Source organism: Propithecus coquereli, unplaced genomic scaffold (assembly GCF_000956105.1).
Source record: "Propithecus coquereli isolate 6110/MARCELLA unplaced genomic scaffold, Pcoq_1.0 Scaffold56, whole genome shotgun sequence".
NCBI lineage: Eukaryota > Metazoa > Chordata > Mammalia > Primates > Indriidae > Propithecus > Propithecus coquereli.
The window spans coordinates 410,971-431,761 of NW_012151507.1; the positions used below are offsets into that span (position 1 = coordinate 410,971).

The following is a 20,791-nucleotide window of genomic DNA, read 5'->3' on the forward strand; positions in this document are numbered from 1 at the left end:
AGGCCGCGGGCACCTTCGCGCGCGGCGGCGGCCCCTCCCACCTCCTGCCCCGGAGCCGGCGGGGAGGCGGCGGCCAAGTTGGGGCCCCCGCTGCAGGGGTCTGAAACCTGTCCTGCCCGCCCCAGACCCATCCGTGCAGCGTTCGCCCGTCTTTTTTGGAAACATACAAGAAGCTGACTTTGAACTCTGGAGGGATCTTTCCTTTGAAGTCCCGGAGGATGCGACCCTCAAGATGCGCCCTCACTCCACACCTAGGAATTGCCCACGCCCCTAGAAGGCAGGAGCGTGGCTCATTGTACTGGCTTAGGAGCCGGCGAATAGAGAAATTGCGGCCAGAAGCGACGAGTCATTTCTCTGTAGGGCGGGCCCTAGCAGATTTGTGCACCTTTTGGGGTATCCAGGCATACCCCTCGCTGTGTGTCACTGACTCCCAGGTTAGGAAAGTCCCTTAAGGCAGGACGACTATTTTCTGAACCAGCTTTTGGACAGAACCTTTGAATTTGGAAAATCCAGATGATGAACCTTCTGAGCCAGCCACTCTGCTGATGCTTAACTGCCTTCTAGTCCCGACCCAGTTGAGTAAGTGTCCTATCTGCGTTCGGACACCTTCGCTGATGGGAAATCAGCACTCCTCCCCTCCCTCTGATGCCTGTTGGGGCGGTTCTGGCCGTGAGAAAGTACTGTCTTTCAGTGCCCGTTTGAAAACTCTACTGGGAATGTTTACCCACTGGCCTCAGTTCTGCCCTTCAGCCTCTACAGGCCAGTCTGGTCTCCCTTCCGTACATCGCTTTTAAATATTTGAAGGCAGCCAGGTGCATTATCTACCCACCCACAGCCCTTCTTATCATAATTAAATATGTCACCTTCTTGCTTCCTGGCCGATTCTACTCCCTTCTTTCCAGCCAGAACGATGCTTGGGGCAATAGAGGTTTGTGTGGCTGGGCCTCCCCGCCTCATGGGCTTTGGAGAGGTCATACTGACACCTGGTTTCTCTGAACTGAATCTTGCTTGCAGAGATGGCATCCACAGCCTACCCTCTCAATTTGACCCTGAAAGAAGAGGAAGAGGAAGAAGAGATTCAGAGCCGGGAACTGGAGGATGGCCCCGCAGATATGCAGAAAGTACGAATCTGCTCAGAGGGTGGATGGGTAAGTAAGACGGCGTGGGGTCCACGCAGCCCTGAGAAGCGGGCCTGGGAGCCAGCCTTGCTTTAAGTCTCCTCCTCAGGCAGACGCGGGAAGTAAAAATAGCTCCGCCTGGCTGCACGGTGTGTTTGCATTCCTGAGAAAACAGCCCTGTGGCTTTAAAAGGCAGTGCAAAGAATGGAGGAGGTGGTTATGAGAACAGTCCCTTCAGCCATGTAGCTTGTCACCATTAGTTTGGAAGTCCCAGAAGCCAAGACCTTGTCTCCTTCCCACATTTCCCTACACCCAGCTTGATGCCAGGTACACTGTAGGCACCAAATAAATGTTTGCTGACTTACTGCTGGTTGAAGGGAACCGTTTTAGGTAAGACTCGGGTCACTGAGATGACATGAAGAGAGTTGGGCCAGTCGGTTCTACACGAGTCCCTCTTAATCGTAGTTCATACGCGACAGCTGCAAGTCCTGACCCGGGTTGAAATGGTAGGCAGCGGGGAATACAGAGATTCAGCATATTCAGAATAGTGGGATAGAGGTGAACTTACACAAGTGTAAATGCAACAGATATTTATGGTGACATATACTTATTCACAGCAGTTACTGGACTTCACGGTGATTAGGCATGAATGGTAAACATTTTAAGCAACATATTGGCATTGTTTTCTCTGCCTAGTTTTCAGTCGTGTGTAAACATTATCAGTATACGTAATATCCCAGAAGAGTCCCTATCCATAGAACCATGGTGCTTCCAAATTGTTCAGTCCATACCCCCTCCCACATTAGGGAACTGCGGTGCAGAAAGTTTATCTGCTTCACCCCAAGGATACACATGTACACTGACATTTATTCTTAAAAACAGGTTCCCTGAAAGTAATTAAAAGTAATGCCATTAAAAGTAATGCCTTTGCTGTATGTATGTTATACCTCAATTTAAAAAAAAAAAAAAACGCAACACAACCCCAGGCTCTGGGTGTGCCAATCTAGCTGTGGAGGCCATGCTGCATTTGTGTCATCGGTGTTCTTTGCCCATCCCATCCTCCTCCCCAGTTCTGATCTGGACAGGAGTCAGGACCATCTAGCCTGGAGTGAGTCCTCAAAGCAGTAGAAACCCTGGGCTTTGAGGCTAAATTAGCCAACCCAGAACATCTAGACAGAGTGGAGAACCTTGGAAAGCAGATGCAGCAAAAGTGAACATGTTGGGACAAGAAGAAAGGAGCAAGGTGAAGACCATGCTTGGGCCGGGCCAGAAGGAAGTAACCAGAAGAGCTGGAGGGACTGGGCAGCTTCCTGGGCCTGGGGATTTGCCATTTGTGGCTCCCAGGCATCTGCCATCCATCTCCGAGGTTACAGAGCACAGTGCTGGGTGTAAAGACAGGATCCTATCCTTGTGGAGTTCCTAGTCTTGTGAGTGAGACGAAAGGAAACATAAGAGCGAGTACAGTGTGCAGAGGCAATGGTAGATTCAGCCAAGGTGGGGAGGCCTGATCTGGGCTGGAATCAAGGGGCGTCCTGGGCAAGGCCTAGTCTTGAGCAGTGAGCGGTTTTGCCCTCCTGCCCCCGACCCTGGACATTCGGGAGTATCTGAACACACTTGCGGTTGTCATTCATGACTAGGGTAGGGCTTGGGGAGCATCTAGTGGATAGAAGCCAGGGCTGCTGCTAAACATTTACAATGCACAGGATTCCGCCTCCCCCCACCCCACACACACACAACGAAGAATTATGTGGCCCAAAATGTCAGTTGTGCTGAGGTTGAGAAACCCTGCTCTAGAGCATTAAATTAGGGGAAGAAAAGAATTGAGTCTGTTTTTTAGCTATGTGTTTTGGTTGCAGAGAATTATGTCACGATGATCAATAAAAGCTTCCCAAGCATAAGAACTGTGCTATATATTAGGATAAAATACCATAGGATTGGAGTAGAAATACAATTTCACATAGAAAAGAGAAAAAAATGTACTTTGAACTGAGTCTTAGTCATGAGAGGAAGCAGCCAAGGGAGGGAGGGGTTTGCACTCCAGGCCAGAGGACAGCGCGAGCAGGGCGCTGGAGCGAGGAGCCTGGTGCAGCCAGAGCCAGGAGCAGCTCCTGCGGCTGGAACCTGAAGTGCACAGCGGGGAGTGGAGGGGGATACAGCCAGGCCAGGGGCCGGGGCCTGCCAAGGAGTGTGAGCTCTCTCCTTAGCTGTGAAGAGTGAGTCCTCAGCCCTTCTTTCTAAGGGACGTCTCAGGCTGTCTAAGCCACCATGCTGAGGTTAAGTGACCTGCTGAGAAAACACAGGCCTTGGGAGTCAGGCTTTATAGCTCTGTGACCTTGGGCAAGTTTCTTAAACTCTCTGTTTTCCTTACCCATAGCAATAGGGTAGTAATCCCCATATCCCTAGCTTACTTAAAGGATTCAATGAGAGAATATATTTCTGTAAGAGGGAGTGCCCCATACAGTGCCTGGCACATAGCAGGTGCCCCATCCGTGCATCCGTACAAACTCATTGCCCTGCGGTTCCTGCCACCTTTGCTGGGTGGTTGTGAGGCTGCAGTGAGCCTGTGCAAGGTGTAAGCCTTTCACAACAGTTACCCTTCCAGATAAGCGCAGGCGGAGCAAGGCAGTGCATACAAGCCAAAGGAAGAACACCTATCCAGCGAGCCCTTGATCTTCTGACGGAAGGGAGGAGGGCCCCTACCTGCAAGGCCAAGAAAGGGTGTCTGGAGGTTGTACGCAGGCTGCCCGACTTGTCAGTGTTGCTCGGGGCTGGCCCTGTTTACCTTCTGCTGCGTTCGGCCAGATAAAAGGCCTCTGGAGCGCGGGGAGGCCTGCACAGCAGGGCCCAGACGAGGGCTCGCTCACTTCTCACAGAGGGTTGCTGGGAGGAGAATTCTAAGCCACTGCACTGTGCCTCTGGGGCATAATGTGAGCTTGTTTGAAGATGCCAGTGGTGGCTCCGTCCTGAATAGGAGGAGATGAGTCCCGCACCAGCCTCTGGCCTTCTCACAACTTCAAGGCTCCTCATACCTAATGCTTTCACCAGGCCTAGAATGCGTTGCCCCTGAGGGTATTGACAGCCCCTCTGGAATGACATGCACAGCCAGTCCTGTGTCCTGTTTCATCAGCCAAGGGAAAGGGACTATAAATAGGTATGGCCTAGATCTGGAACTTTCTAGGGAGAAAAAAGGCCAAAGGGAGAGTTGTTTAAAAGCCTAGGAAGTGGGAAGGGAGTGGGGTGGAAAATTCCTGGGCTTTCCAGGTTGAGGAAGTCTGCAGAAAGCCTGGAAACCAAGCCGTTTTTACCTCCTAGTATTTCACACTTAGCGATTTTTGTCCATTCTTACTCCAAAGAGTAGGCTCAGCTTTATGACAGTTAAAATTTCATGATTCTCTGAAACGGTTCCAAGTGGAACAAAAGAAGGGAAATCCAGAGATGATTTGCCTAGATCGTTTATTCGAAAACACATTTTTAAGTGACTGCTAGCTACAGCCAGTGTCCTAGGCTTAGGGAAACAAAAAGGGATAAGCACAGGTTCTGTCCTCAACAAGTTCATACTCTAGTAGTGCAGGGAGCAGAGGAGTCAACCTAAAGAAGACTGCAGTGTGACAAGTGCCACCATAGTGTCGAGCCCAGGGCATCACGGGAACATGTGGGTGTGCTCACGGCATGGGGCAGAGTGGGCTTCCTGGGGGGCAGGATGTCTCGGCTGTCTTGGAAGATGGGTGGGTGTTAGCCACGCCAAGAATGGGGAGGCTCTCTGAGGCCCAGGAAGAATGTGGGCCAAGGGGTAGAGGTGCTGGGGGATGGTTTGTTCATTAACTGCAAGCAGCCAAGTACAGGCAGAGCACACAGGTGGGGGAGAGTTGAAGGTTAGTCATCAGGGAGGTAGTTCTGTTCGCTGGATGGCCACAGCCTTGGCGTCAGACAGTGCTGGATCTAAATCGCAACCCTGCCGTTTCCTGGCTGTGTGGCGTTAGCCTGGAAATGAGTCCTCTCTGAGCCCGTTTCCTCCTTGATTAAATGGGGGCATCTCTGCCCGCCCCCAGGGTGGTCGGGGGAAATAAACGAAGCAGTTACAAGGCCTTTGCTAGTAAGTGCACGTAGGGGCTGTGGGGGTGGGAGAGAGTAAGTGGGTGAGGGAGGAAAGGCCAGTGTATCCCAGGGACCGATGGCCTGGCGCCTAGACAGGCTGCAGGCTGTGCAGACCCTAATTTCCTCAGCTGAGGAAAAGCAGTATCATTATCACCAGGCCCAAGATTTAGCTGTGAGGAATGGCTTCGAAGGTGAGTGTACAAAGTATCCAGAAGCAAGCTGCCCAGTGATTTCTTACCACTAAGTATGGTCAGCTTTGGAGTAGGATTTTTAATGACTGAAAGAAAAAACACAGTAAAAAGAAAAGCAGGTCATTTAAAAAGCAGAGGAGATTGGTGTGGGTGGCTTAGCTGCCTTTAGCTACTGAGGAGCCCCCTCTTGCTGGGGAGCAAGCGGATGGGGGCTGGAGTCTTCATCCTTGGGGCTTTCTGCCTACCTGGTCTGGGATCAAAGCGAGCTAGTTTGCTCTGGCGTCTCACTACATAACTTAAGGTCTAATTAGCCCTTCTCGCCTCTTCTTGCTCTTGTGGATTGGAAAGGCCAAGCAGGGTCCCTCCTCTCACTGGTTCCTCCCTGGGTGGCTTTGGATTCCAAGTCATTCGGGTTAGTGCCCTTGGAAAGGGAGCACCCTGGAAAACCACAGAGATCCCAGGGAGAGCAGTAATCGTACTGGAATTGACAAACCAACCCGCCCCACCCTGGGCTGAAGGTCTGACTGGAAGGTAGGGGTATGGGTTGGGAGGAGGTGTTGGTGGGGACATTTTCTCTGGGTGTGGGTGGCTTCCGTTTCTGGAGTCAGGGGTGAGCTGTGAGCAGCTCTCACTGCAGTGTGTGAGGATGCTATGTCCAGGGTCCCCCACCTGGGTGATCCAGCAGTAGGGAGTTTTCTTCTCAAGGTGCTGCTTTCCTTATCTGTGAACTGAGGGTGGCAGCTGCCATCGTGACGGGTAAGAACTCAGCAGGGCACAGGAGGACCAAGCTCTTGCCCTTGTTTGCCTCCAGCAGCCGTGTGAATGTGGACAGGCCGTTCCCCCCCCCGCCCCAGGTCAGGGCCCCTTACCTGACCTGTGAGAGGAAGGGCTGCCCAGGTTGCCTGTAAGACCCTGTCTGCTCTTAGAGCCTGTGTCTGCACGAACCTGTTCATCACTGAGAAAGGCCTGTTCACTGTTCCAGGTACCAGCCCTGTTTGATGAGGTGGCCATATATTTTTCTGATGAAGAGTGGGAAGTTTTGACGGAGCAACAAAAGGCCCTCTACCGGGAAGTCATGAGGATGAATTATGAAACTGTCCTGTCCCTGGGTAAAGCTTTGTTTTCTTTTGTCTCCTGCAAGCTCTGAGCCCAGAGAATTGTTTCTATGTCTCTCTTCTCTGGTGTAGCCAGTGTCCCTCTCTCCTGAACTTGGACTCTGTCTCCTCAATGTCTGCGCCATTTAATTTCCTATTTTTGATTTGGACGGTATATAAATATTGTGTCCTTTGACTCAGCAACTTGTGTCACTTCTCAGAAATTCTCTCACTCAACCTAGGCATTGGCATTTAAAACAAACAAAACATAACCTTAGAAATGTCACCCTGGGTCTGGGCCCGTGTTCCTTAGGAGGGAAGGCAAGGCCTCGTTATTATCCTATTAGCTTTGAAAGCTTGGGGACATACCCCCAAAGAGTGTTTGCTCCACCTCTTCCCCAGGACTGGTATCCTCCAATCCGTCTTATCAGAATGTAGCCATTTGGAGGGCTGTTCCAGCTTCCTCACACAGGTACCAGAATGTTCACTGGATTAGCGGCTGCATCCCCCCACTTCCCTGCTAAATGCAGTTCTGTTTTTGTTGTTGCTGGTACCATCCCTCGTTAGCAGAGATTCATAAATTCCCTTGGGCAGACCTGTTTCCCATCATATTTTTCCTTTAAGTATCCCTGAGCCTTTTCCCCTCGTTTTTCACAAAGGAGGGGACGGTGTTTCTGAAGTACTATAAAGCACTCCTGGTAGTGCGCCAGGACAGTAACACACAGCTGTTACCTGTTTTATTTCCTATAAACAGAATTCCCGTTCCCTAAGCCAGACATGATCACTCGGTTGGAAGGGGAGGAGGAGTCTCAGAATTCTGACGAGTGGCAGCTCCAAGGAGGAGGAACCTTTGCAGGTACTATGAACGAACCAATTCAGCATCCATCCAAATGGGAGCGTGGTGACGCTGGGTTTTCAGTTTCTACGTATAAATACATTCTGTGGGGTATTGAAGAGTGAGGTAGAAAGATGAGCTTTGGAGTTGAAAAGTCCCCCTCTGCCCAGTGTTAACTGTGGGACCTTAGGCAACTTCTTTCACCTCTGAGCTTCCATCTCTTCCTCTGTGAGCTCTGGGTAGTAAGACTTGACGTGCGACCTTGTACGCGAATGAAGTGAAATGAGGCTAGTACGGCATTTGGCCCAGCGCAGCACACGCCTCTGCACGCTTCCTGAGTTTGCTGGCTTTCTGTCCGTTTCATACTGGATGGAAAAATCAATAGCAGGCATAGTACACATTGCAGCAGATATGTCTAAGGAGCACTTACTCCTTTATCGAGAAAAATGGTTAGCAAGGTAGCAGTGAAGTAAGTATAGCATAGCTTCCAGACAGCCAGAATAGCTTTGTTTTTTCTCTAGAGGTAAGAATTTAAAATGCCGTTATTTCACTGACTCTAAGATATGCTTTCCCCCACCACTTCACCGTCTCTGAAACTGGGAATGCCTCTTAAAGTCAGTGGCTTGTCATAGCTTAATTATGGCATTTTTTTCCTTCCTTAATGGCACACGATGGTGCATTCTACAACTGATGGCATTTTAGTTTTGGTGAAATTTCCCCAAATCGTATCCAACTTCTGTAGCCACCTTCTAAATATAAACATACAGTGAAACCCATTTCTAACATTGCTGTGCAAGAACTGATTTTCTGCCTTATGAGCTTAACTTTGTTGAGTGTGGTTTTTCCTATAGGTTTTCTTGGTTCAGGAGATGTGATTCAGCCCATGACAGCATCCAGATTTCTGTAATATTATGTGGCACAATGGGTTACGTTTGGTTTCTCGTTCACATAAAAATTATTTTGACCTAAACGTGGCCCCTAAATTATTTAGTGCCTATGTTCAGTTCCCAGCGCTGCCTCTTTCTAGTCACGTAACCTCTGTACCCTCCCTTCGCTCATCTGCAAAGAAGGCACGGTGATACAGTCATCGAGGATTAGATGTGGGTAATCCATGTTAAGTATCTGGCCTGTGGATAGGACTTAGGCGATGATTATCTGTTATTAAAGTTACTACTTTTGGTGAAACTCAGATTAAGGTATTCTTTGCTTTTCAACCCAAAAAGTAAGGGTACAAACCATTTTACTTACTGGCATTATTTTTGCCCCTCCCTGTTTGTCTCCCAGAAAATGGAGAGTCGGACGTAAAGCCCCCAGACTGGGCAAGCCCACTGAACGCCGCCGCCCACTTTGCGCAGCCTCAGCACCTTGACAGCTTTGGCCTCCGTCTGCCCCGGGACATCACGGAGCTGCCCGAGTGGAGTGAGGGCTACCCCTTCTACATGACCATGGGCTTCCCCGGCTACGACCTCTCTGCCGACGACATAGCTGGCAAGTTTCAGTTCAGCCGGGGCATGCGCCGCAGTTACGACGCGGGGTTCAAGTTAATGGTGGTGGAATACGCCGAGAGCACCAACAACTGCCAGGCCGCCAAGCAGTTCGGAGTGTTGGAAAAAAACGTTCGGGACTGGCGCAAAGTGAAGCCGCAGCTCCAGAACGCGCACGCCATGCGACGGGCATTCCGAGGCCCCAAGAACGGGAGGTTTGCTCTGGTGGACCAGCGTGTGGCCGAGTACGTCAGATACATGCAGGCCAAAGGGGACCCCATCACCAGGGAGGCGATGCAGCTAAAAGCCCTTGAAATCGCCCAGGAAATGAACATTCCAGAGAAAGGGTTCAAGGCCAGCTTGGGCTGGTGTCGAAGAATGATGCGAAGGTATGACCTGTCCCTGAGGCACAAAGTGCCCGTGCCCCAGCACCTGCCCGAAGACCTGACCGAGAAACTCGTCTCGTACCAGCGGAGCGTGCTCGCTCTGCGCAGGGCGCATGACTACGAGGTGGCTCAGATGGGGAACGCAGATGAGACGCCCATTTGTTTAGAGGTGCCATCGAGGGTGACTGTTGACAACCAGGGCGAAAAGCCCGTCTTGGTCAAGACGCCAGGCAGGGAAAAACTGAAAATCACGGCAATGCTTGGCGTCTTAGCTGATGGGAGGAAATTACCCCCGTACATCATTTTGAGGGGAACGTATATCCCCCCCGGGAAGTTCCCCAGCGGGATGGAAATCCGTTGCCACCGGTATGGATGGATGACTGAGGACCTGATGCAGGACTGGCTGGAAGTGGTGTGGAGACGGAGGCCGGGAGCGGCCCCCAAGCAGCGAGGGATGCTCATCCTGAATGGCTTCCGGGGCCACGCCACCGATTCCGTGAAGAACTCCATGGAAAGCATGAACACCGACATGGTGATCATCCCGGGGGGCCTGACCTCGCAGCTCCAGGTGCTGGACGTGGTGGTCTACAAGCCGCTGAATGACAGCGTGCGGGCCCAGTACTCCAACTGGCTTCTGGCCGGGAACCTGGCGCTGAGCCCAACCGGGAATGCCAAGAAGCCGCCCTTGGGCCTCTTTCTGGAGTGGGTCATGGTCGCGTGGAATAGCATCCCAAGCGAATCCATCGTCCAGGGGTTCAAGAAGTGCCACATCTCCAGCAACTTGGAGGAGGAAGACGACGTCCTGTGGGAAATCGAAAGCGAGTTGCCAGGAGGAGGAGAGCCACCAAAAGAGTGTGACGGTGAAAGCGTGACTGAGGGCAACTGAAGGGGAAGTTGAAGGTAATGGTCAGGAGGACATGCCCGGTGCCTTGCTGGGTGACATGTTTGTGTTCTACAAACACGTTTTTCTTTCCGTTACTTTCTGCTTTCGAGTTTTTTTTTGTTTTTTTTTTTGAGACAGTCTCGCTCTGTCACCCAGGCTAGAGTGCCGTGGCATCAGTCTATCTAGCTCACAGCAACCTCAAACTCCTGAGCTCAAGGAATCCTCCTGCCTCAGCCTCCCGAGTAGCTGGGACTACAGGCACGAACCATCACACCCAGCTAATTTTTCCTATTTTTAGTAGGGACGGGGTCTCGCTCTTGATCAGGCTGGTTTTGAACTCCTGACGTGAAGCAGTCCTCCCACCTCGGCCTCCCAGAGTGCTAGGATTACAGGTGTGAGCCACTGTGCCCAGCCCTGCTTTGAAATTCTTTTAGAGCCTACAGAGCAGTAGCGTAGATAAGAGGCCATCAGAATTTTCTCTGTATAAAACTTTTATTGATTAACTTCGTATGTATTTTTCTCTGCAGTCTGGACCCATAAGCACTTGTGTGATACATAAAATGAACAAAGAGTGAGCTAGAACATTTAATCTGAGAGCTGTAAGTTCGAAAGAAATTATTTGAGCCTGAAGGAGCATCATCTGATATTGCTCAGTTCACACACTGTTTTGTCTGAAAAGCCAACTTTTTTCTTTCCCTTATAAATTATGCTGAACGTTTAGGCCAATCGATATGTGTGCCTGATACACTTGCAGCAGCTGTACTTACTCTCACTGGCCTGCAGGACCATGACCTAGGGAGAGCGCTAAGTGTGCCTTCGTACCGCGTCCTCAGGTCGCAGTCCTGGGGTGGTCTGTAGTATGCCCACCATGGAAGCAAAAATAATAGCTGCTGCTTGCTTTTCCCTAGGGAGTTCAAGGGTTTTTAAGACATCATCTTAGTCTCATAATGACCTTTACATGGAGTGGGCAATTACAGTAATTTCCTGTAGTCAGCAGATGTCTGAAGGAAGATATTTTTAAATTGAATCATTTTGCACCAAAAAAACAAAAAAAACAACCAGGGTGCATATCTAGAACTCCAGGGAGGAGAGTTTGAAGGCTGAGGATGATAGGCTTGGAATTTTCAGTTGAGTACAGGAGAGGAGCAGCTTTAAAAGGAAATGAGGAATGGGGGCCTAACAGGGACACACTGGTGAAATGAGCCATGACCCCTCGCCTGTCCCCCCACTCCTCGAGAGAGGAGAATGACCATGTGCAGTAGGGGAAACCCAGAAAGAACAACTCATTTACCTTCTCCTTCTCATTCCCCTGCCAAATGGAAGGAGGAAGCTATCCCTTTTACAAAGGACCTGAAGCCATCTTGACACATTCTTTTTCTTTCTTTTAAAGTATAATTAGGTGTTTTCGCCCTCCTCGCTCTCCAAATGAAATGCTGACGAAATCTCTCAGCCCACTTTATGCTGTATCAGTACATCTGTGTTTCAGTGAGTGGCTTATGTCTCCTTCCTTGCCCCCAGATCAATGTGTACTCGTATCACTGAACCCCATGGTAATTCTGAGATCTGGAATTACAGTGGAGCAAGGAGAAGTTCTTATTATTACATTGAACATCACCAAAATTGCTTCTTTCCCTTTATGTCCCCCACTTGTTGAAAAACCCCATCAATTCAGCTTCCCTTTTCTGCTGACCCTTATACTTCCTCCATTGGATACCAGACTTGACCTAGAGTGAGTTTTTATCCTTTCCTCACCTTTTGCTTTTCCCTGTCCTTGTTAGGTTATATTTTTGTGCATTTTCAGTTTTCTAATTTTACTACCTCAGGGACTTGATTAAAAACTGGCAGATGAGGAAAGAGGGAAAAGCTATGCTAAGCTGCAGCTATCAACGTGGCATTTCCTTCCGGTATCAGTTGTGAGCTTTTGCTCTTCTAGACTGCCACGGTTCTCTGCAGCTGCTGGGGAAGTGATGGAAGTAGACAGGGATTTGTGGCAAACGAGCGATTTAGGAGGAGATGTGTGGGCATAAAGCTGCCTCTTGTCATCTGTTTGGAAATCTGACTAAAGGAATTACCATGTTTGTGAAAAGTTAAAAAGATAGCCAAAATTCCACGGGTTAATTCACACTTAGGTTCTCTCTGTTTTCCAGCAAATGGAACTGTGATTGAAACAGTTGGGGAGAGTTCTTGAGAAGATTATTCCTGAAAGTATGGATGCACAGTGAACTGCAGGGAAAGGGCGTGGGGCCTGACCACACCCCAAGGTGTCAGAAAAGTCTAGGACCCTTAATTTCATCAGAGACATGATAGAAAAGAACCTGCTTCTGCTCCATCTCTTGTTTTGGAGATTACTCCATCTGTCCATCAAAAGAAACCTGTAAATATGAAACGAACAAAGGTATTTCCTGGAGAAGAGACCATTTGTTCAACACCAACAAGAGACTCAGCATATGGGCACAGCTCCAGTGGTGTCCTTTCTATGGACAAAACCTCAAGTAAAAGTTTTATTCTGCCTTTGAAAATGCTTCCAAAAGTAGACCCACACAGGTCAAGACTACAGAGAAGGCTTTGTAGAAATGTGTCAATTATATATACCTGCTACTTGTACATTTCCTCTTTTGGGAAAATGAGATACTAATGATAACAAAATTAAGACATAGACATACTGGCCTGGTGCCAGCAGATGGCTTTTCTATAGACAAACTAGGTTAGTGTGGAAGATATAGGTTAAAATAAAATATGCTGTTTTATTTATCTTCCCAGTCTGGTTGGCAGCTAGACTTTTTTAGGGTCTCATTTAATGGCCCTATTTTTTTCATTATTATATTTAATAACAGGGCAGGAATTAGTACACAAGGTCTTCTGTTTCTCAGGCTGCCTATAGAAAAAGTCATTATAAATTATCTGCTGTCTCCATGGTACAAGGCCCATTGACTCATCTGATACTTGTTTTGTTAATTTCTTTAATATTTTTTATCACAAGGGTAGTGGGAGGGCTTGAGCCTTTAGCCACAGCTGTTTCAAGACTTCTAATCTCCTTCTAGGTCGTCGAATTTTTACATGATAGTAATTTGCATTCCCAGCTAAGTTGAATGTTATGAAAACATTCCTTGAAAGCTATCTGTGCTACAAAAAAATATGCCAGAACCTCATAGAAAAAGCCATTGCTAGAAATGTCATTCCAATGTCAAATCTGGGTAACAGGCTGCCATAACCACTTTTCCTTCCTGTAGACTCAGCTCACCTGTATATTATAAACTTTTTGGCATCTCGAAACACCAGTTTCTACTCAGGTACTCATTTTCCTGTTAGTGATTCATCTTTCTGATCTTTCTAAACTACTTTTCCCCCTAAAGGAGGGAAAATTTCACTTAATTTCTAGTATCTGAATAACTTTCAGTATCTGACTTGTTTCCCCAGTTGCTTTTACCTATACTGTATTCTTGGCCATCTCAAATGTCATCTAAACCGAGCTACTCCATTCCAGAAGTCTCCATTCCCTGCAATTCTACCTAATTTCTCGTTCACTGTCCTAGTTACTGGCCCTTTCTTCATGTCTTATTTCACTTGCTTTGGGAGCTTAAAAGATTTTACAAGACTTAATTTTCGGTTCCTGCCTTGGAGCCATAGTTATCCTGCCAACAAGAGTAGAAAATGGGTTCAACTCCTGTTTCATTCCACCAACACCTCCGTGAGCCTCATCATCAGCTGAGAGATGATGCCTTACAGGTTGCATAGCACTGGAACTTTCCTAGAGTAATGGCTCTACTGTCAGGGTTTTTCTGGGCTCATTCTTCCACTGACTTAATTATGATCCACGTCTAACAGAGCCCCAGTACAACTATTTTGCAGAATGGCTATTACCCTAGAGTTACTATAGCACATATTGAGACATGGTTGTACTCCCTAGTTGATAGGAACTGACCCCAACAATAAACTTTCATAATAAAGACAATAGGCCATGGTGGTTTTATTTAATTACCTGTTAGCGTTGTGAAAAGTTACATTTCAAGCTATTGTCTATACTTTATTCTCTATCCAGTTTGGTATCAGTGTATTACACCCTTGAATCAAATAATTGTGGGATGCAATATAAGTAATGTTGGTGTCTTTGAAGACAAAGGGAAGAGAATGTGTGGTTTTATGGACTTTTACAGGTGAGGCAGGTCTGGCATAAACAGCTCTTTTCCTCAATCAGTCATGTTCTGGATGCTCTCAGGAATGGTACATTACCAAAATCACATGAAGGAAATCTATCAAGGGATATGAATTTAAAATGAGGGGAGAACATGCTAACAAATTAACGGATAGAAAAGAGAATTTAGTATCCTGTTTTCATAAATTTTTCTTAAAAATGAAAGCATGAAGAACTCGTGTCTTTTTGTTATATGCTTTTAGTAAAATTAGTCCTGGCCATTTTCTATGCCCGTACACTTTAAGTAGTAGTCTGCTCTCTTAAGAGTAATCTGGACTTTTTAAACCATCAAAATTTAATGCTGACCCAATCTGTTGACCACACCCTCCAAGTCTGACCCCTAAGACTAAGCTTCCTGACCCTTACTCTTCCTCCCAGAGTCACTGTGCTATGAGTCAAGGACCTGATAGGACCCAGGCATTTATCTGTGGTCAAAAGAGAATAATCATTGAGAAGATAATCTGTGAGATTTGGGAACATGCCAGTCACTTCAGGCAATGGAAAGGAGAAATATTTAAGGAACTTTGTGCTTGCTTGATCACAGCAGCAGGTGGCAAAGGTGACAAGAATATGGTAGGCTGGCCCTCAGCCTGCCTAGTCAAGTAAGGCAGGCTTTATCAAGCCTGGTTTTGTACAGTGATAAACCTGTAGCTAAAAGACAGTTACTTAAATTTCTGCAAGAAAAATAAGCTTTACTCTTAAATCTGAAATTATCTGGTTTCTAACAGCTTTTTTCCTCATTAATTATTTTTTCTAAATGATGCTTGATAATAAGCACCCATGGTTTTCTAACCTAATTATAAGGGATTGCACTAAAGATCCCCACAGCGGGCAGTGGTGTTGAGAGGTGGAGCCAGCCTTTGGTGGGACAAAGTTCAAATCTCTTTCCGGGGCTCTCTTGAAAATCCTCAATATTACTTTATCTACCCTCCTACCCAGCCTTCAGCCCCATCTCCCCACTTTAGAAAATGATTTCTTGAGGAAAACTGAACAGAGATCTTAGAGCGTAGACCTGAAATATGAGGCAAAGGGAGTCCTCTTGCGTTCTGTGGTCCCACCAGGTAGATAGGTGACTCCAGGAATTTAGGCAGGTCCCATAGGGTGATGAGGAATTTTCCTGTTTGCAGTTTCCTTTGTGCCATACAGACCCCTATGGCACCTGTCCGTTGGGCACAGCTGAGGCTCCTGGCTGCCTCCATCTGTGGAACTCATAAAATTTAACACATATTCATTCCCTGGGCAGCGTTGAGGTCCAAAGGTATAAGTAGTCAAAAACAAAACCACTATATTAATTTGAATATCAGTTCAAATTCTTCCAAACCCTAAAAATTCTTAAGTATTATTTCACCTAAAACACCAAATGGCTTGTGCCAAGAACTGAAACTAAGCCATTGATTTTTAAGTCTTAATCTATATACATCACAAAAGGAAGAAACGGCATACCTTAACGGGGACCTGCTTTTTAATCTTTCTCACTTTAGTATATTCTTTTGAAAAGTCTCTGCCAAGATTTCATAAAGCAAAGTTTTCATATTTCTGTAGAAGGTAGTATTCCTTATGTTTACTCTAATAAACAACAAAAATTTTCTCCCAAAAGGTTTATTTGTCACATGTAAAGTACAAAATCAAATACACAGATCCAGATATGTGAACCATATATACAAATCTGTACATCTATTATTTAGACCTACACAAACCCATCTATACATTCTAATTTATCCATCAACACTATTCTTGAGCAAAAACCAAGATATCTCTGAAAAAACAAAGTTGGTTATCAGTAACACTGTCAAATGTAAATTATCTTCACTTTATCACTTGAAAGGGTAGAAATAGATATTTCATAGGAATTATCAAGCATAAATCCAATTTGTATAGATTTCTTAAAGCACATTCTACAAAAATAATAGATGAACCTGCCAATCAAAGTCTTTGGGCATTATTAACTCTAAAAAAAATGAGTGATGGGAAGACATTTTATAAGGTTAATTAATTGCATTCCAAGGGTTTTGTTTGTTTGATGTTGGTTTTACATGCAAAGAAAGGCCTTTATGTTGTGTAATAACACAGCATTTCCAAGTCATATTTTCCATGGAGTTGTAATGACAGATTTTTTCAGGGACCTACCTATAGCTGTTAAAAATTAAACTAGTCATTAAAGGAGGTATCTGATTTTTAACACTGTATAGGTTATTTCAACCAAAATCCAAGAGCACAGTTCTTCAACAGAAAGGCAGAAATTTTAGACTTTTAGATACAGAATATATGATATGTCACTGAACACCTGGATGTCCTGTGACCATGGGGACGACGTTAGAACAGCTTCTTTGTTCTAAGATGTCATCTACCTCACATGCAGACCACAGGACGCTAAGCCTCAGCTGCCCAAACATCTCCACACCAGGCACAGACCTTCATCAGTGCCTGCTCCCGTAACTGGGAGCACATGCATACAGTGATACGGATCATTATCAAAATCAGATCTAGGTCAATGGCTTCACAGTAGCAACACACAATGTACTTGATGTCACATTTCCATAGGAAAGTTTACATATACACTATACACTTCAGCCTTGAAATGTGGACCCCAAAAATATTCAATTTTCAGTAAGCAACCTGGTGAGGGTCCCATACCCTCAGACCCTAATTTAGCACAGCAAAAGCCCCTCCTTGGCTGCCAAGCGCTCACGGTGAACTTTGTCTTGCTGTAGTTCTTCGTGATTTGGATGCCACAGTTTCATGATGATCCTTTCAATGTTAAGGGCATATACAGTATGTGTAGGAATGACTTCTCTGTGTACCTGGGATTTAAAAAATCATGTCTCCAATTACACTTTATTATTTTTCTTTTTTTTTTTTTTTTTTTTTTTTTTTTTTTGAGACGGAGTCTCGCTCTGTCATCTGGGCTAGAGTGCTGTGGCATCAGCCGAGCTCAAAGCAACCTCAAACTCCTGGGCTCAAGCGATTCTCCTGCCTCCGCCTCCTGAGTAGCTGGGATTACAGGTGCGTGCCACTATACCCAGCTAATTTTTCTATTTTTAGTAGAGACGGGGTCTCACTCTTGCTCAGGCTGGTCTCGAACTCCTGAGCTCAAGCAATCCTTTCGCTGCGGCCTCCCAGAGTGGTAGGATTACAAGCGTGAGCCACCACGCCCAGCCTCCAATTATACTTTAGTATACTTACTTTCCCAACGTATAAAAGTAGGGTTTGTATCAACGAAACACAACAGACACAAAACCTATAAACTTTAAGTCAGAAGTTGATGAATCCCAAATCAGATAAGAAAACAACAATAACAAGGTTCTAAAATAGGAATAAGGGAACAAGGGGGTTTTTCTTTTCTTTTATCAGGGGGTAGAAGACGGGGGAGGTAAATTAGGAAGGACTCCTGGGCTCAGGATTTGACAAATGAGGCCAGTATTAATGGCTTTAATAACAAACAATAAAAACTGAAAAAGACAAAGCCAAGAAGTGGAAGCAACTCCTACCCCTAAATCCAGGTAAACTTTAAGGACCCAAGAATTACCTGCAAAGCTTCAAAAAGGTCGTACATGTTCACAGGAGGCAAAGACGCAGGCAGCGTGTCCCCGGCGCAGGCCAGAAGGAGCGCGGCCTGCTGCTCAGCATCGTCAGGGGGCGGGTGGGAAGCTGGATTCTGACCAGCACAGGGAGCAGAAAAAGCCGGAGGGCTGAAAATAGAAATTTCAGAAACATTCCCAGCGTGGAAACAACTGAACAACTAGAATAGGAGTAGCCTGCTAGAATCCTATGAAGAATATCTCAAAATGAATCAGAAATCCATTCAGTGAATACTAACTAGTATATAAATGAATAGTCCATAATTTTAATTTTTAAAGGCAGCCCATCTATCAGGTTGGAAACAACATATAATGCAACCACATTTGCCCTCCTTCCTCCACATTGTTAAAATATTTACTTAGCTCAGGACACTGAACCAAAATTGTTTCTTACCCTTAAAGAGCTTCCAGATGAAAAAATAATAGGGCTTAACTAGAGAAATATGAAAATGAAACAAATAACAGAGGAAAGTGAATGGTACTGGAGACAATAGGTTCAAAAATAAAGAGCAAGAAAAGAAGATATAGCACAAAAGAAGCAACAGGCAAAACTAGAGAATGGGGAAGATTCATTGAGGTCTTGCCAATTTCCCAAAATAGAGCATAGATTCAATACAAGCTGAGAAGTCAGGCATGATTTTTACATAGTAATACAGTAGGACAGTGGTCCCCAACCTTTCTGCACCAGGGACCAGTTTCATTAAAGATAATTTTCCCACAGAAGTGGGGAGCAGTGGCGGGGGCCGGGGGGATGACAGAGCTCTGCAGCCCGGAGGCTGGGGACCACAGTGGTAGGAGATAACCTATACAATTGTGAGGAACAAAGAGGTAAAACAGAAGATCGAGGCCTAACTCGGAGGAAAGCACAGTGGCACACTGGCGTGGGACTGCAGCATCAGACAAAAGCAGCCCTGTCAGAGTAACAAGCAGCCCACAGAGAGACAAAACCCTCTCAGGGACTGGTCAGCAGGGGAGAGGGGACTCGGGAGTCCCGCCAGGGTCAGACATTGTTCCCAACATCACCCACTGCAAGGAGCCACTTTTTTTGGCTTGTTTTTCTCTAGAGAAGAATGACTTAAAAATGAAAATAAATAATCCCAAACAGATATGCCTGAATGAGATCTAGACAATAAATAACCACATATGTCATCTAAACAGTGAACCCAACTTAAGGTGGTGGTCTCCAAACTGGGCCTGTGACCCCTGTAAAGGTCTTCGGAGCCATGAAACGGGCACCAATACAAGCCCCTATGCGTGGTGTCAATGCTGGCTGCTCTGTCCAACTCTTTGCTTTCCCTCCTACACTTCCTGCCGTCCTTTCCTGTTATCTCTTCACCACCATCACCCCGCCAGCCCTCCCCGTCGTACTGTTTTCTCTCAACTTATATCCCCCTATTATCTCTTTACCTCTCTTCTCCCTAACTAACCAGATAAACGAAGTCCAGTGATCAAAGGAAATTCAGTCTCTTCAGTAACCATGAGGAAAATTATATTTGCTTTTCTTTCCCTAAGGCTTAAAATTCAGACTTAAATTTTTTTTTGGGGGGGGGTGTAGTGGTGAGAAAGGGAGGTCAAAAGGTGAGAAAGACAACACATGGATGAAGGTAGTCTAGGTTGTCTCATAAAGGGGTGACTCAGGACATCAGAGGTTCTGGGCCCTCAATGGAGTGAGGACACAGGAATCCCAGGGATGAACTGAGACCACATCTGCATAACAGGATGCGAAAAGCAATCTGATGGCACCTGGCACAGGCCACTACCTTGAGCTACAGCTACAAGAGCCACATGAGGACCTTGAGAAAAATCTACTACTCCTCCTCCCCTCATTAAGAAATCCAGCCTTGACCCAACAATCACGGGCCACGCTTCTGACTTCGCCGCCAGGCAGGTGCTGCCCCTCAGGAGCCATCAGGCTGTACTTCCCCGAGGGAATTACTCCATTCCACCTGAAAGTGAGGGGCAGCCACATTAAACCCACAGGCAGCACCCGAACTCTGGAACTTCACTCCGGATAAAAAGTGTACCAAAATAACTCACTACCATGCAAGGAAAGGATTTAAGAAATAAAATTGTACTGCTGTCAAAGGTACTTTAACCTGCAGCGCTACAATGATCGATTATTTAACAGTGGTCTATTACAGAAGAACAGTGTAACCAATTAGCAAAGGATGGAACAAAATCACAGGAAACCTCACTTACCTTTCTATTAAGTTGTTGTAAGCTACTACACTATTCTTCAGGTAAGGCTGTGGGGTCACATTACTACCAAAGGCATATTTAAAATGGCCATCTCGTAACCGATAAGCTTTCCTTCTTGACACGACTGATGTCAGTATATCTTTTAGGTGATTCTGTAAAAATAAGAAAAGAAAAATAGCATGATCTTCTCTTTAAAAACAAATCATAAAATTTCCATTGACCAAAAAATGTTTATTAGCATTTAGATGGAGATGTGCAACAGGCTTAGCACATTCTAGAACCAAATGAATGTTCAAAAAGAGCCATACCAGGGGAGTGGGAGGGTATAGGAAAGAGGGGGACATGCTCATTTTTATTTACTTCTCTTTAAGACGGGCTTTCTCTACATGAAATTTATCTTAAAAGTTTTTTACATCTCTAAATTGGTTTCTCTCTCAAAAATGATTTCTAGATAGCTTTACATAAAAGGACAAAGATAAATAATTTTTTACAAAGAGGGAAATTACCTTGAAAGTTGGTTTAAAATGTGGAAAAATGTTTCAAGATCTGGGGTTATTGGTTACAATAGCCAATCCACCAATATCTTTGCATGAAAAGAATCTCGGCTCTCTCAAAAGCCAAATAAACTAGAGATATACAGAAAATAAACACAAAAAAATTAGGTACTTAATTTCTCTTTGCCTTTATGAGAAAGTACATATGCCAAGTACATAAGAAAAGGTTGGGAAACGTCTGT

General features: G+C 46.0%; 2 protein-coding genes across 4 annotated transcripts in view; one reads left to right on the plus strand and one right to left on the minus strand.

Moving 5' to 3' along the window:
* The window catches only part of POGK (pogo transposable element with KRAB domain), a 14,570-nt gene extending 530 nt beyond the window's left edge, over window positions 1-14,040 (plus strand). The window contains exons 2-7 of one of the 3 annotated variants that reach the window (XM_012657782.1): window positions 126-579; window positions 1,015-1,148; window positions 6,387-6,513; window positions 7,253-7,354; window positions 8,618-10,103; window positions 12,234-14,040. In XM_012657782.1, the coding sequence (XP_012513236.1) occupies window positions 546-579; window positions 1,015-1,148; window positions 6,387-6,513; window positions 7,253-7,354; window positions 8,618-10,089 (1,869 nt within the window). In that variant the 5' untranslated portion in view covers window positions 126-545 and the 3' untranslated portion in view covers window positions 10,090-10,103; window positions 12,234-14,040. The remainder of the gene's footprint in view (window positions 1-125; window positions 580-1,014; window positions 1,149-6,386; window positions 6,514-7,252; window positions 7,355-8,617; window positions 10,104-12,233) is intronic. The other 2 variants (XM_012657784.1, XM_012657783.1) reach the window with 2 other exon arrangements.
* Window positions 14,041-15,861: 1,821 nt separating this feature from the next.
* Window positions 15,862-20,791, minus strand: part of TADA1 (transcriptional adaptor 1) — a 17,254-nt gene continuing 12,324 nt past the window's right edge. The window contains exons 4-6 of the mRNA XM_012657704.1: window positions 20,056-20,207; window positions 17,805-17,967; window positions 15,862-17,079 (exon numbers count right to left, since the gene is read on the minus strand). Coding sequence (XP_012513158.1) covers window positions 16,927-17,079; window positions 17,805-17,967; window positions 20,056-20,207 — 468 coding nt within the window. The 3' untranslated portion in view covers window positions 15,862-16,926. The remainder of the gene's footprint in view (window positions 17,080-17,804; window positions 17,968-20,055; window positions 20,208-20,791) is intronic.